This window comes from Gopherus evgoodei, chromosome 1, assembly GCF_007399415.2.
Source record: "Gopherus evgoodei ecotype Sinaloan lineage chromosome 1, rGopEvg1_v1.p, whole genome shotgun sequence".
In the NCBI taxonomy this organism is placed as follows: Eukaryota; Metazoa; Chordata; order Testudines; family Testudinidae; genus Gopherus; species Gopherus evgoodei.
This window is the reverse complement of record NC_044322.1, coordinates 23,847,852-23,863,829: the sequence shown is the minus strand read 5'-3', so window position 1 is coordinate 23,863,829 and position 15,978 is coordinate 23,847,852. Positions and strand designations below refer to the sequence as shown.

General features: G+C 45.7%; 1 protein-coding gene across 1 annotated transcript; it reads right to left on the bottom strand.

The window, feature by feature from the left end:
* Positions 1–13,825: 13,825 nt before the first annotated feature.
* FUT4 (fucosyltransferase 4) lies at positions 13,826–15,345 on the bottom strand. Its single transcript, XM_030555676.1, has one exon. It carries the CDS (start codon positions 15,343–15,345, stop codon positions 14,197–14,199), a length of 1,149 nt encoding a protein of 382 aa, XP_030411536.1. The 3' UTR covers positions 13,826–14,196.
* Between the last annotated feature and the right edge of the window lie 633 nt (positions 15,346–15,978).

Here is a 15,978-nt window from a genome sequence, read left to right as displayed (position 1 = left end):
ACAGCCGGATGCAGTATCCAGCAGGCCGGTTTGGGGTTTTCTCCCTACCCTTACGGGGATGGTGGTCAGGTTACATCTCCCTGCTCACTCCTCTACCTGGATCCACCCACAGAACTCGGCCCACCCACATTCCATCTCTGGGCAGTTCCATTTTATATGTCCTGGCTTTCCACATTGCAAGCAGCTTAGCCTGCCCACTCATTCAGGTTCCCCTCAGGGCTTGCCCTTCTTCTCCTGGGCCGCCCCAGAAACTGGTCCAGACTGTCTCCTCCGAGGCTCCCTCTCCTTCTAGGGCTCGTCCTCCCTCCACAGTACCTCAGCCTCGATGTATTCTTCAGTCAATCAGACTGCTGCCTTCAAAGTACCTGGCTGTTGTCGCCTCACCTAGATCCATATGGCCTTGGGGAGGCTTTGTAACAATTGTTCCTGTACTAAACTGTCCATAATCTCTGCTGTGGCAGACATCTCTGGCCTTAACCACCGGGTCACCCAGTCCACTAGCCTCTGGGTAGAGACTTGAGGCTACACATGCAGCACATGGCCTGGAATTTCTGCCAATAGCACTCAGCTGACAGGCCCAGGTGGTCCAAAATGGCAGCTCATATAGTCTCATAATCCCAGGCATGCTCCTCACTCAGCACCATGTAGGCTGCTTGAGCCTCTTCCACTAAGTATGGCAAAGCTGGAGAGCCCAGGTTGTCTTCTCCCACCCAGCACCTATGGCTACCTGCTCAAATGTCACCAGGAACACATCCTGGTCATCTGCCAGACTCCTTTTATGCAGTATCCAGCCCAGGGGTCAAGTCCTGTGACGGGTGAAGGCACCTACCACCCACTGTAGATGCTGTGCTTGTGCATTGGTTTGCTCCCTGATAAAGTCCTGCAGGCATCATTGCTGTTCTGCCTGTAAGGTCAGGAAGGCCTGCTTCTGTCTGGTGGGACAGCTGAACATTCCACAGAGCCTGCTGAATTTCCTCCTACTGCTTCACCAGCCATTTGAGGGTCTCCTCTGTGTCCAGAGTCACCAACCACAGTCACTGACCCCCAATCCCAGACAAGCCCTCACATGTAGCAGTGCCTGCTCCCAGCCCCTTCACAAACTCAGTCAAACTGCTCCAAAGTAAATGCACCAGTGCTCTTTTATTGTCTATACCTATCTCCCCACCACCTATTATTTACATACCTTACAGACCAACATCCTAGGAGACCACTAACTTCTCCTGCCAGTAGGGAGCTAGCCTTCCTTACATCTCCCTTTCCTGTCTCTCCCCATGCTTCCTCTCAGCCAGCTTTATATAGCAGGCTGGCTACTGAGGCCTCCAGGTGCATCCCCTCAGGTGATTAGGGCGTGGCCTCCCCCAGCCAGTCCTAACAATCCCCCTTTTAAGCAAAGCTGGGCTAACAGGGGTCTGGCTTGGATCTCCTAGCCAGCACCCTGTTACTTTGTCCCATTACTTGTTAATCTCCTCGTCTGCCTTCCCCTCCTCTTCATCAAGGTCTGCAAGTGCTTGAGACCTGTTCTTTAACTGCAGAACAAAGGCTTTCTGTATTTCAAGGGACTTTGGCTTTATCCATTGTGTTTTATAATAAACACTCCAAGCCTTAGCTATATTTTGAATAACATGAAAAATAGGATAGATCCTGGAAGGACAAGGCAGGTCAGATCCACTAGTGATAGCATAAAAATGGTGCTGATGGATGTTAATGACTTTAAAGCATTACCACCTCAGGCCAGATTCAGGATTAGCAATCGAATGCTCTATATCCCATTACTAATCCTTGAGTCATCCAGTCCATGGTTTGCAGAATTATTTTGTTGCTTGTATACAGCTAGGTATGTGTAGAAAACTAAACATGTAGAGGGGTTCAATCATAAAAATAATGTTATGGATAGTGTACTGTACAGATGTATTTTACTGCTAAAACACTGGTACCATGCAAGACATTCCTTTAGCGCAAGAGGTGAAAACTGGGGCTTTAGGCAAACAAAGTCCACAAATAACCATGTGGCCACAGTCATAGATTCATGGCCTTTAAGGTCAAAAGGGACCACCAGGTTATTTATCTCTGAGTGTCCCTAGCCTCAGTTTGTGAGAAGCTAGGAGGGGACAACAGGATGGATTCAATGATTGTCTGTTCTGTTCATTCCCTCTGAAGCACCTGGCATTGGCCACTGTTAGAAAACAGGATATCGGGCTAGATGGACCATTGGTCTGACCCATTATGGCCATTCTTATGTTAGTCTGACTGCCTGTATATCACAGGCCATACCTGTGATATACAGGAGGTATGTGTATGTGAAGTTCAGTGCAGCCACTGAATCACGACAATTGCTTTAAAAAGATCCCCCAGTCAATTATTACACATTCTGCAAAGCTTACTTCTTGCTTCTTATACAGTTCTTTGTTAAAGGATTTAGTCTGCAACATATGTTCAACTTCTTAAGCTTCTCTAGAGATACTGAAATTATGCTTAAATGTATTGCAAGTGCACCGTGGGCTGACTACAATAGTCATGAACACATAAAATTGTTCATATACTTGCGAATATATATGACTCTGCTTATGTGCTGCACAGCTGATTTGTTGGCAAGTGCACTTGAATATAATATAGGAAACTCCCAGTACCTCCCATCTTAATAATGCCTTTAATAAACAGTTTAAACTTATCCCCTTCACCTTTAGTAGATGGCTTTATGAAATTACCCAAGAACTGCTTCATTAGAATATATGAAATGTGTTCTTTTTCCTTGTTTTTTTTGTGGCTTTTTTATTTGTTTTTTCGTGGCAGCCTTACATCTGTTAGAACACAATATACAACAGCAAAGAAAGAGCATTTTCCTCTAGAACCCCAAAGCAGTAATGAAGTATGTGATGGTCACCAGTAAAGATTCTCTCAGCACACCCTAAAACATGGAGCCAAATTTAGCCTTGATGTAAGTGGACATTAGGCCACAGAAACTTACATACTTTAAAATGTCCTGTTGACTTTCAGTGTGTTCTTAAATCACTTAGGCACTTTTGAATATCCCACCCAAAGATAGGAGTCTGACTATATTCAGTTGGTAACCTATTCATAGAGGCATATAGGTGTCTATGTTGACTGAGGTTTAAGTAGCACGTGGCTTACAAATAGCCTGAGGGCCCAGATATATCCTTGGCAGCCTATAAGTGCTTTGGGAGTTACGGACTGGAGTAAAAACAAACAATGGATCCTTGATGTGAGTAACCCATTTTCTCCTGGGTGGGATAACACTCTCTCCCTTCCTTCCTTCCTCAGCACAGATAGAATTAGAAAGCAGTGTGGAATCTGGTTGCCCAGGAAGGGACTAAGGTATGTAGGATTTGCAGTATCAGGGGACAGGGAAAAATATATAATGACTACAGAAGATACACCTCCTATAAATGCCACTCGATATTGAATTTCAAAAAGCCCTGCAGAGAATCCAAAAAGTAGCTTTACAAATAGTACATTGGGTCACCCTCCCTCATTGATTCTTCCTTGTGAGATGCTCAGTCTTGTGTCATGGGCAGCATGATTAATTCAGAACATAACAGAGCTACACTAGGATATGTTGCAAGATGACAACTACACTAAAATGACACTATGCCAAATCTTGCCCAGTTCACACAAGTAGTCCCAGTGAAGTGAAAGATTACTCCATGAGTAAGGCAAACAGAACATGGCCTACAGTCATACAATGGTACAATCTGATGCTGCCTTCAAAGGTAGTTACCACCTCAGGCATATCTTTGATAATTATTATTTCAATAAATCATTATGTTGATATAGCATATACTTTCTGTATTATAATCATTTCACTATTTGTTATTATTTATTCATATTCTGGTAGCACCTCCACTGTGCTTGGCATTGTCTAAACACACAGGTAAACACGAGCCTTGCCAGAAAAAGCTGAAAATCTAAGGATATATCTTATCCTTTTGCACTCCTGTAGTTTTTTCTATGCAAGGGTCTCAACATACACTTTACAATCATAAATGAATTAAACCTCTCATCACAACACCGCTGTGGGATAAACAGAGTACATTTCCTTACCCTCCCCCATGTGCTTTAATCAGGAGACTATGCTTCCTCTTCTAAAGACATCAGTGCCTGCTGCTTATTCCTCACATCACATCATAATCTTTAATTTAAATATCATTCTAATTAGCTGCTGTGGAGGTAATTAAAGTGTCACAACAAATTCTAAGAACTGCAATCAAGAAATCTTTGGGAAAAATTTTTGTCAGAATCTAAGAAATGGTGTGTTAACTCTAAAGAAAATCTAATTTTTGCTAGCATCCTTAATATTCTGGAGGAAGAAATAGCTTGGTGTATAATATTCCAAGAAAGAAAGGAGGAGCCAAATTCTCAGTTGTTGAAGTCAGTTATGTTGATTTACACCAGCTGAGGAGCTGTATCTGTATCTCAGGTAATTTTGGAGACTCAGGTGGAAAGAGACCTCTCAAAGGAGGGGTTGCTCTATGAGCTCCTTAAAGCTACTCCTAGAACCAAGGAAAATGTCAATAAACATTTTAGGAAATTCTATTCCTAACCTCTCTGCAGACCTTTGGCAGAATTTGATAGATGGATTTGCAGACAATTGCCTGTGGCTCCATGATAAAGTTCAATAAGAACTTTAGTCTAATTTCTAGCTGTTCACATTCTAAAATGGAGTATATTAAGAGCCTCATTTCTAAGAGGTGGACCCCAGGTACCATTCACGTCAATGGGAGCTGCAGACTCTCAGCATCTTTGAAAATCAGGCCTATAAAAAAAAAAAAAAAAAAGAACCAGATGCCTGAATTTGCAAGCCTTTTCTATCTTGGTCTAATACATTTCTATCTCTTGGCCAATAGTGCTTTCAATAACCTGAACTAGGTGGTGTAAATACCCCTCATTTGGAAAAGGAGAGGAAACTGAGAAAACAGATAATCCTAACACTCCGCTTTTTCACATTGAAGTGCCATGAGTGAACATTTTTGTTACTGTCTCCGCATTGGCCAAGGCTCACTCTACTGATTTTGTCAGTGTGAATTCTTTCCTTTCTGTCTTAAGTCTTACAGATTTTGCCCTTTCATAGGCATGCAGATTTTGCCCAAAGCCCACACCCAAACCTGCTACCCAACATATTGATATATTTTTTCTTATTCTCTGCCTGCCTTATTGCAGAACTTTACAAGAGCCTGAAAGCAAAATATTTCACACTTGGGTCCAGAAAGGAGAAGAGTTTGACATGAACAGAACATTAGGTATGATGTCATCTCAAGAGCGTTACAAGGGCAAAGGGCTTTCTCATTCATGCATGGTCTGTTAAAACAAGCTCCTGAGCAGGGGTGGCTCTAGACATTTTGCTGCCCCAAGCACAGAGAGTCCGCTGAAGCCGTGGGACCAGTGGACCCGCTGCAGGCACACCTGCAGGAGGTCCACCGAAGCTGCGGAACCAGCGGACCCTCTGCAGGCAAGCCGCCGAAGGGAGCCTGCCTGCCGCCCTCGCGGCGACCAGCAGAGCACCCCCTGCGGCTTGCGGCCCCAAGCACCCAAGCAGCCTGTTTCTGGATGGGTTGTAGTGTTCTGCAACATTTGAAGGACTTACATTCCATGGGCATAACAGTATATCAGTCGAGATAAACCAGAGACATTGGAGTGCAGGAAGGTAGCATTAAAAATGTGTTTTGCCCTATGTACCAGGTTCGCTGGCAACACTCAAATGGATCAAAAAAGAGGGTTGATGGCCTCAACTTTTCAAAACAAAAGGGGAAATATAACCTATGATAATAGGCCAGGTGTTTATCTTAGCATGAAAATCCAAAAAGTGGCTTTAGTAATTCCGTACATGCACCTAGGGAATGAGAGACATTTCTTGTAAAGTAATATTTTTTTTGCTTTTCTATAGCACTTTCTGTTCAGTGATCACTAAGCATGTTGCAAATATTAGTTAAGTCTCATACTACACTTGTGAGGTAAGTATTATTAACCCCACTTTACAGATGCAAAAGATTTAGGTACACAGAGCCTAATCCAAAGTCTAATGAAATCAAAATTCCGAGGGTATTCCCACTGGATTAAAAGAGCTGCAGTTGGCCCAGGTCAGCTGACTTGGGCTCACAGTGCTTGGACAGCAGGACTAAAAATTTCAGAGTAGACTTTTGAGCTTGGGCTAGAGCCCAGGCTCTGGGACTCTACCCCCATAGGCATGGGAAATAGAGGTGCAGGGGGTGCTGAAGCACCCCCAGTTTTTAATTCAATGTTCTGCCGACCACCCTGCACCCAGGGTCCCAGTGCTGTTGTCCCAGTGCCTGGGGCTGTACTCCTGGCCCTGCACAGGGGTCCCGATTCCCAGCTGCAGGACCTGCACCTGGGGCTCTGTTCCAGGCCCTGCATGCGGGGTCCCAGCCTTGGCCCCCTTACCCCATCCATGTTCCCCCCTTTCTCCCCCATCCACAGTCCCACTCTTGGCCCCAACTCTGGGGGGGGGCACAGACAGGGGTTGGGGGGTGAGGTAAAAAGTTTGGGGTGGGAACCACTGGCTTTCAGCATCCCCACTGTAAATTGTTCCAGTGCCACTGCCTACCCGCTTGCGGGGTTCCAGGCACTGGGCTCCAGACCAGGCTGGAATGTCTACATAGCAATTTTATAGACTGTAACTCCTGGCACCTCTATTGACTTCAGTTAAAATCAGACTCAGAGAACTTAAGTAACACCCCCTCAATCACATAGAATCTCTGTAGCAAAACCAGAAATTGAACTCACATCTCCTGGTCATGTGCTTAAAATTAAAGACCATCTTTCCTCCCTCCGTTACATCAAGTAAAAGTACTGTGCTTATTATTTATGTTTTTAAGTAATATGTCAGATGAGACATATTATATATATTTATAAATTATTCAAATACTATACGGTGTCTATATCAATTTTATAGGTATCTATACTTAATTATAGATATGTCTTGATTTGTTATAGTGGCAGTAATTTTTACATTTGAAAAATAAAACACTTCTGGATTGCAAGTCAAGGAAGTGGTTTCTATGCATGAATCAGGTTTCAGTTTCCTGCACACGATTCTGCGTCAAAAGACGTATCTAACAGTAATGGGGAAAGAACGTCTGTTATTCCGTTAACATACTTGTTGGCAACTTGCCAGAATGTCATCTTAGCATGTTCCTAGCTCTGGTTAACGGAACTTACTTGTGCATGGGCATAAGCAATTGATTGATTTGGGAGTCCATGTTAACATCCAGGCTGAAATAATAGGGACTGAAAACAATCATGGATACTCTACAAAATAATCATACCTAAATAGAAAATCCATTAAGATCTGATGAGTTTATCACTCAGTGGAAATGAAGATTGAGGTCCCAAAAAAAAACCTCTTGCATAGACTGAACTCATTGGACCTGGTTCTCCTTTCACTGATACTTAGGGTTGGAAGGATTCAATTTTTAATCAATAAATGTCAGTACATCACTTTCACCATACACATACTTACTGACAAAATTTTATTATTATTGATGGACATATAAATTTACAGACAGGCAATGTAAGAAAAATGCTGTTTGAGAAATTAAAGTCAAAATCCAGTGATTTAGATTTGAATTAGGCTGGTTACAAATAGAGTGGCAAATGAATGGTAAAAACACACATAATTTGTTGATGTAAGGATATTTACTTTGTATATTTTGACATGTGATGTTGACAATTTGTGTTAACTTTTTGAATCTCAGCATCTACTGTCATAAAACTATCTGACCACCTGTAGCAAAGTGACGACTCACCAGCGCGGCACCTTCTGCTGGTTATCCTGGGAATTAGCTCACTAGCCTCCAAAGTGCCCTCTGCAGGCCAGTATCTCTCCTTGCTACTGGCCCCCATGTCCCTCCCAGATCCCAGTGCCCCTTCTCTCGGGGTTCTGCCCCCTGCAGTACCCCACAGTCTCACTCAGTCTCCCCTCCCCAGGGAACCCCCAACCTCCTATTCCCACTTTGCCTCAGTCTTGGGCTACAGACCGTCACCATCTAGCCCCCGCTCACTAGAGTGGACTGCAGTATAATTGCCACTCATCATTGGCAAGGAGGGTTTGGACCTGCTGCCTCTGCAACCCCAGTACCTTCTCAGCCTTTAACAAGGCCTGCAGCCTGGGGGCTTTCTAGGCCAGAGCTCCCCAGCTCCTCTGGCCTTTCCCCAACCCTGCTCCAGTCTAGGGACCCTCTCAGCTTCCAGGCAACCAGACCCTTCCCTCCCTACCACTAGAGAGAGACTCCTAGCTCCAGCCTCACAGCCCCTTTATAGGGCCAGCTGCGGCCTGATTGAGGCATGGCCTTAGCTGAGACTGCTTCCTCAATCAGCCTTTCCTCAGCCACAACCCTCTCCAGGGCTGCTTTTAACCCCTCTGGGCAGGAGTGGGGTGATCACCCTGCTACACCTTCTAATTTCCCACAACTGAACATTTATAAATAGAAAAAAATGCTTAAACCCCGTAATTTCACACACCTGTGAAAAGTTAAATAGATACAAATCTAAAAATAGCTTAATATAGATATTGATATGTCAAAATTATAAAAAATAAAATTTAATTCTGCCAAGTCCACTGATCCTGCAGTAACTCCATTGTGGTAGGTGGAGTTACCACTAATGTATACCCATGTGACAGAAGAATCAACCCCAAGGTGTATAAATTCCAAACTGTACAGGGAGACTTTGGCAAACCAGTAAAGTGCCTAAAACCACTATGGCTTATTGTTACAAAGCAACCTAGTCATCAGGCTGTAAAGTGGCCAAGCAGCTTGACCAAGACAGGAGGGAAGGGGTTGGGTGCCTCAGAAAGGGCAGCTTAACCCCGTGTCCTTCCTGATAAGAATTGTGTTGAAGTTGCTGATACATGCATTTTAAAAGAGCAGGATGTACCCTCAGGAATGTCTATTGGAGTCTCAAGGCTGCAGACTCTGGAAAACCCACACCTGGTTAATCAATAATCAGAAGGAGCCTCTTGCTTGATCATAGAAATTGCTTACTTAACAAGGTTTCTTTAAGGTACATGTCATTCTATTACTACTGTATAAATAAGGGGGAAAAGCTTGAGATAGTTGGACTTGTTTGGGGACTCTTTTGGACTCTCCTTCTGGCTGCATCTCACGGTCCCTACCGGCAGATGGAAGATTTGGCCACCGGAAGCCTGCTGCTGTGTCACTCGAAAGCCACACTCAGCTTTGATAATTATCAGGGGTTAGGGGTGTTTTACTAATCTTGTTGCGGACGTGCATAAGTGCTTGAGACTAGTAAAGTTTAGCTTTAAGTGAAAGCACTCTTATGTGGTCCTGTTTGTGGCAGCCATCTATCGATCGGACGGCCGTGTCTCCCCTGATTTATTTCCTGACACCTCCTCGCACAGAGTAAAAGTTACCAAGAGCTTTGGGTTGAAAGAACCCCGGGTAACAAAATTTCTATCATGAACTTCCACAAATTAGGGTTGACACCCACTGAGAATGACAAGGGCTTTGGCTGAAAATAGAGGTCTGACACATGCATCCATACAAGGGCTACACGGAGGACAGAGACTGTAATGGCATGAGGTCTAATGTGGCCTAAATGTAGGTTCCCACAGATAGATGATCTGCTGGTATAACTCCATTAATTGAGAATTTGGCCCCTAGATCCATATTTAGACATCTTAGAGGACTGACATGATTTTCAAAGGTGCTGAGCACCAGTTCTGCTCAGCACCCTTAGGCAGACAAATTTAAAAATTGTGTTTTTTGTCTGTAAATCACTGTGCACATCTATAGGATTATATCAACAGTAACATTATGGAAGGGGTAGTAAAATGGTACACTTTTAATGTATGACAGTGGTAGATAATGGTGCAAGAAGGTCAGGAGGGTCAAGAGATTATATGGAAGATAAAAAAGAGTTTCAGAGCTTTGGTCCCAATTAAGGAGAGCATCTCTATTCAGGAAAGCACTTGAGCACATGCATAATTTTAGGTACATACTTAAATGCTTTCCCGAATAGGCCATAATCAAGTACAGCGTATGGTACTCCTGGGGGAATTCTGCAACAAAAAAACAAAAATTCTGTTCACAAAATTTTAAAATTCTGCCAAAATCTGCATATTTTATTTGTCAAAATAACGCAATATAATCACACCAGTTTCAATTATTTTTGGTCATTTATTTCAAAATACCTGTCAGCAAGTATGTCTGTAACAATATCTACAGCAAAAAGGATTCAGGAAATGTTTTTTGAGAAATAGATTCCTTATTAGGCATATTAATATCGAACTCTGAATAATAATTCATTTAAACTACAACACAGTTTCTCAAAACTCATTGCACTGTGACCCCCTTCTACCAACAAAAATTACTACACAACCCCAGGAAGGGGGACTGAAGCCTGAGCCCTGCTGCCCCGGGCAGGTGGGCCAAAGTCAAAGCTTGAGGGCTTCAACCTAAGGCGGTGAGCTGGGGGCTATAACCTGAGTCCCACCATCCAGGGCTGAAGCCAAAACCTGACTCCCACTGGCCAGGGCTTCAGCCCTTGGGCTTTGGCTTCAGCCCTAGGCGTTGGGGCTTGGACAGGCTGTGTACTGCACCCTGGTTCCCCAAGAACACAGAGCTGCTACGTAATAGTTATGAGGAAGAAAAAGTGTCCTCATGGCTTAAAATAAGCCCAGGCAAAACTCTCCAAGAGCAGAGGGACAGTTCACACCTCATCAGGGCATGTATGGGACAAACCCAGCCCAGCCTCACAGGAACAAAGGACATTGGCCTAGGCAGCAGCAAAAGATCTGTTGGATTCTCGAGTGAGTCACCCCCTGCTTCCCTTGGTCAGTTCGGGACTACAATGAGGTAATGCTCACCTGATTCTGAAGGGTGGGGGCAAAGTCAAGAGGGAAGAAAGAACATAATAAAAGGGACAGAATTTACCATGCTCTCTCTCTTTCACCTCCATCCACAGACATCATCACCAAGTGACTGAAGTGCTGATCAGACAGGAGAACCTGGCTGAAGGGCAACCAGCCAGCCTGTGGTGAGAAGCATCTAAGTTTGTAATGGCACTGAAAGTGTTAAGATCAGCTTAGAATGCATTTTGCTTTTATTTCATTTGACCAAATCCAACTTGTTATGCTTTGACTTATAATCACTTAAAATTTATCTTTGCAGTTAATAAATTTGTTTATTCTACCTGAAGCAGTGTGTTTGGTTTGAAGCGTGACGGAGACTCCCCTTGGGATAACAAGCCTGGCACCTATCAATTTTGTTGTTAAATTGATGAACTCATATAAGCATGCAGTGTCCAGCAAGCATAACTGAACATTCCTAGAGTTGTGTCTGGGACTGGAGATATTGGCTAGTGTTATTCACTTGCAAGTAGCAGCTTATATGCTAGAGGCTGTGCATGAACAGCCCAGGAGTGGGGGTTCTCACAGCAGAGCAGGGTAAGGCTGGCTCCCAGAGTCAAGGACTGTCATGACCTAGCAGATCACTGGTCCGGGGGAAAGTCACAGTGGTACAGTAAGCAGGGTGTATGTGCAGCTTGTTACTCCAGCTGGAGTTCGCACTTTAAGCACTGATATTTGTGATTTTAAGTGAGTCTTAAGTGCAGTGGTTATTATATTATAAATCAAGATATACTGATCTCATAGAACTGGAAGGGACCCAAAGGGTCATTGAGTCCAGCCCCCTGCCTTCACTAGCAGGACCAAGTACTGATTTTTACCCCAGATCCTTAAGTGGCCCCCTCAAGGACTGGGCTCACAACCCTGGGTTTAGCAGGCCAATGCTCAAACCACTGCGCTTTTCTTCCCCCACCTGGTTAAGAACAGTCAGGAGGAGGTCACAGTTTTGTTATTTTCTGTTTGCTTATTTCAGGAAAGGAAAGTAGGAACAGAGAAGCAGAAAAATGACTACCAATGAGGCAACTACAAAACTAGAGCTTGCAAGACTGGAAGCGGAAGAGAAGGCAAAGGACCGTTTGTTTCAAATGTGGCAGGCAGAAATGAGGCTCAAAGAAACAGCTGCAACCAGGAAAACTACGGAGGCAGAGGCAGCCAGAGAGGAGACTGCACACAGAAGGGCTATGGAGGCAGGGTCAGCCAGGGAGGAGGCTGCACCCAGAAGGGCCATGGAGGAAAAAAAGAGAGAGAGAGAAAGAGATAGAGAGCGAAATCACCAACCGTACCTGCTAGAGAAGCAGAACCAGAACCCACTGACCCCAACAATTCCCATCACTCCAAAAATCCACAAATGGGAACACTTATGGCCTGCGTACAATGAGGACAATGATATTGCTGAATATCTGACTACCTTTGAAAGACTTTGTGTAATGCATGAAATTCCTGGTAAGACAGTTCCCACCCGAATTGTGAAATTAACTGGTAAAGCTCGAAATGTATTGAATGGAATGCCTATTGAAGAGGCTTTAGACAATTGTAAATTTAAATACACTGTATTGCAAAGATTTCAGATTACCCCTGAAACATATAGAGTTAAATTTAGGAATCTTAAGAGGGATATTGGTATGAGTAATGGGGAATATGTAAACAAAATTAAAGTTTTGTTGGGAAAATGGGTGAGGGGTAAAGAGGTGGCAAGTTTTGAAGGAATGCTAGATCTTGTTGCTCACAAGTATTTCTTAAGCATATGTAAAGCAGTGTCTATGGCACAAAGATGTAAAGACTATGGATGAGATGGCTTTTTTAGCTGATGCCTTTAAACAGACTCAGGCGTCTACTGAAGGCAGGCCACAGAAAGATGGGTTTAAAACTTCAAAGAGAAACTGCAGAGCAACAATTCATTTGCAAACTTAACACCATTAATTTGGGCTTGAACAAGGACTGGGAGTGGCTGGCTCACTACAAAAGTAATTTTCCCTCTCTTGGTATTGACACCTCCTCATCGGTTATTGGGAGTGGACCACATCCATCCTGACTGAATTGGCCTTGTCAACACTAGTTCTCTACTTGTAAGGTAACTCCCTTCTCTTCATGTGCCAATATATTTATGCCTGTAGCTGTAATTTTCATGCATCTGAAGAAGTGGGTTTTTTACCCATGAAAGCTTATGCCCAAATAAATATGTTAGTCTTTAAGGTGCTACCAGACTCCTTGTTGTTTTTACTTAGACTTAGTCCATCCCATGCTTTGCTGCACGTTAGGATACCCACCAAGCAGTGGAGGAAATACTTGCTACCCTTCAGAGCTGCTTATTGTTCTACTCACACCCACATCCTTCCACACACTTCTTCCTCACTGGGACTTTTAAGATGCCTAGTAAAGGATTTTTCCATTTTTATTTTTGGTTATAGCTATTTAAAACACTGTCAAAAACTGCCTGTGTATTGTTATACTATTACATTAAAGGGACAAGGCTCAGAATTTGTATGCAAAAGAATTTTCATCTTCCCAATGATCACTGTTAATACATTTGCCTTTGTTCAGCAGAAATATATTACCAGAAGGGAATAAAAATACAGTCAGAACTGTATGAGGAAGTCTCACAATCCTGGAAACTGTCACAGCTGACAAAATTGGCTGAGTGACAGAAACTGGATTTGATAACAGCCTTCCCTGAAGGAGGGTTCCAAAGAGCATGGATCTAGGCTGTTCTAAGTGGTAGCTGATGACAGAACAAGGAGTAATGGTCTGAAGTTGCAGTGGGGGAGGTCTAGGTTGGATATTAGGAAACACTATTTCACTAGGAGGGTGGTGAAGCACTGGAATGGGTTACCTAGGGAGATGGTGGAACCACCATCCTTAGAGGTTTTTAAGGTCAGGCTTGACAAAGCCCTGGCTGGGATGATTTAGTTGGTGTTGGTCCTTCTTTGAGCAGGAGATTGGACTAGATGATCTCCTGAGGTCTCTTCCAACCCTAATATTCTATGATTCTAACACCATGCTGCATTTATGGTTTCAGCTCTGAATCACCAGATAATCAAGTTCTTGAGAAAGTGCTGGGTCTGTCATAGCCCAAAGATGGAATTGCATAAGTTCATAACAAACATATAGCAGTCTGATGGCCTGTTCACCCACATTTTTAAACCTGCTTCTCAAGCGACAGCTCAGACACACTTCCGAAATCTTCTGGGGTTTTTGGCTGGGTGCATGACCCCATGAAAACTAGTGCTTTTTAAGCCTTGGTTTGGCTGTACTGCATCCTCAGGAGAAGCCAACAAAGAAAACCTCCCCAATCAACATTATTAGCTTTCAAACCAGCTGGCCAAATTTTGTATGATCTTGAGTTGATCCCCAGCTGTCCTGACAGCCTCACAAACCTTGCAATATTGCTCATCCCAGAAGGAAGTCATATGAACATTATATTTGTCCCTCCAGGCGAAGTACCGTCTGTAGAGGGGTTTGTTTTGGTCGAGGAATTTTAGGTAGATGGCTAACTTCCTAGGGCTGGGGAAGTCATCGATGTGGATGAAGGAGTTGGGTGGGATAAAAAGCTCGTAGTTGGACCTGGGAGGGCCCAGCACGATGGGCACAGCGCTGGATTTGAAGGCATTCCGCCACAGCTTCTCAGTGATGTAGTCGGTGTGCTGAGAGTTTTCAAAGGCCAGGTAGAACTTGTACTGGGAGATGGTCCTGACCATGCTGTCCTCCTCCAGCGCCAGGCCTTGTGCCCCATACACATCAATGGGGACATACTTCCTCAGCTGGTGGTAGTAGCGCACCCTGGCATGCGCCTCGTTCCAGTTGCTGATGACCCAGGCCACCAGCTTGGTCTTGCGGGGCAAGCTGAAGCGTGGGGATGCCTGCCTGGCACGGAGGTACCCATAGGGCACGAAGATGTCCGAGTCCACTCGGTAGGACATGGTCCAGTTGAAGATGCCAGCCAGGTCCCTGAGCCCAGGCGAGTGCGAGGGGGACTCAAAGTTCATCCACACCCACCGCTGGGCCGGGGGGCGCTGCGGGGGGCCGGCGGGCAGCTGGCCCAGGCCGTGGAGGACCAAGTCCCGGTGGTGGAAGATCACAGCCTGCGCCTCCCAGTAGCGGCTGCGGTTGGTGCTGGGCCGGCAGCCGCTGATGTTGAAGCGCAGCTGGCAGTCGGCCATGTGGCGGCGGTGGCCGAAGGGCTCCCACCAGAGCAGCACGGTCACCTCCGGCGGGGGCCGCGTCCGGCCGGGCCCCACGTCCAGCGGGGGCAGCTCCTGCAGGCAAGTGTACAGGGTCAGCGCGGTGCAGCTCAGCCCCGCCGCCAGCAGCAGCCGCCGCCCGCGGCGCAGTCCCCGGCACGGGGGCCCAGCGGGGCCCGGCTCCATCGGGGGCAGCCGCCCGCGTTGCCTCTGCTCTGGCCGGCGCCGCGAATGCTGGTGAGCCCGGGATCGAAGCGACGGAGCGAGCATCCTGCAGCCGCCGCGATTCCTCCAGCCCCCAGCTGCGGGATCCGGGGGAGGCTCCGAGCCACGCCCCGCCGGCCACGTTGTCCTCTCTGGTGCCGGCCCGGCGCTATCAGCCCTGCCCACTCGGGCCCCGGCCCTTGAGTAGCCGAGCAACCTCAGCTAACAGCCCTGTGCCAGCGCATCGGCCACTCCCCAGGGACCCGCCCCCCAGCAGGGAACAAACCACTCCCCAGGGACCCACCCCTACCTGCGCACAAACTCCTCCCCAGGGACCTTTACCCTGTTCCAGGGCACCAGTCGCTCCCTTAGGGGGACACCCCTCCCTGTGTAGGAACCGCTCCCTGCAGCGCATGTATCTCTTCTTCCCTCCTCCCTCGCCTACCCCTCCCCACGTTATTTCTCATCCCTTAGCACCACCTTGCCTGTAAAGATACCACATCTCTTCCCTTACTTCCATCCCTCCTCCTTCCCTTGTATGGTTCCCCTAGCAGCCCCACCATCCCTCCCCAAGGTGTGTTCCACTTCTGGCTGCTCAGCCTTTCTGGGCTGATTTATCTGCAGCATCATCTTACTGATGTGGCACGCCGTGGCTGAAGGCAGCATAAACACAATGAACGTCCTTGTTCACTCTGAATC

Excerpts from the sequence above, each read along its gene's own strand:
- FUT4 (XM_030555676.1), bottom strand. The coding sequence starts at position 15,345 with ATGCTCGCTCCGTCGCTTCGATCCCGGGCTCACCAGCATTCGCGGCGC.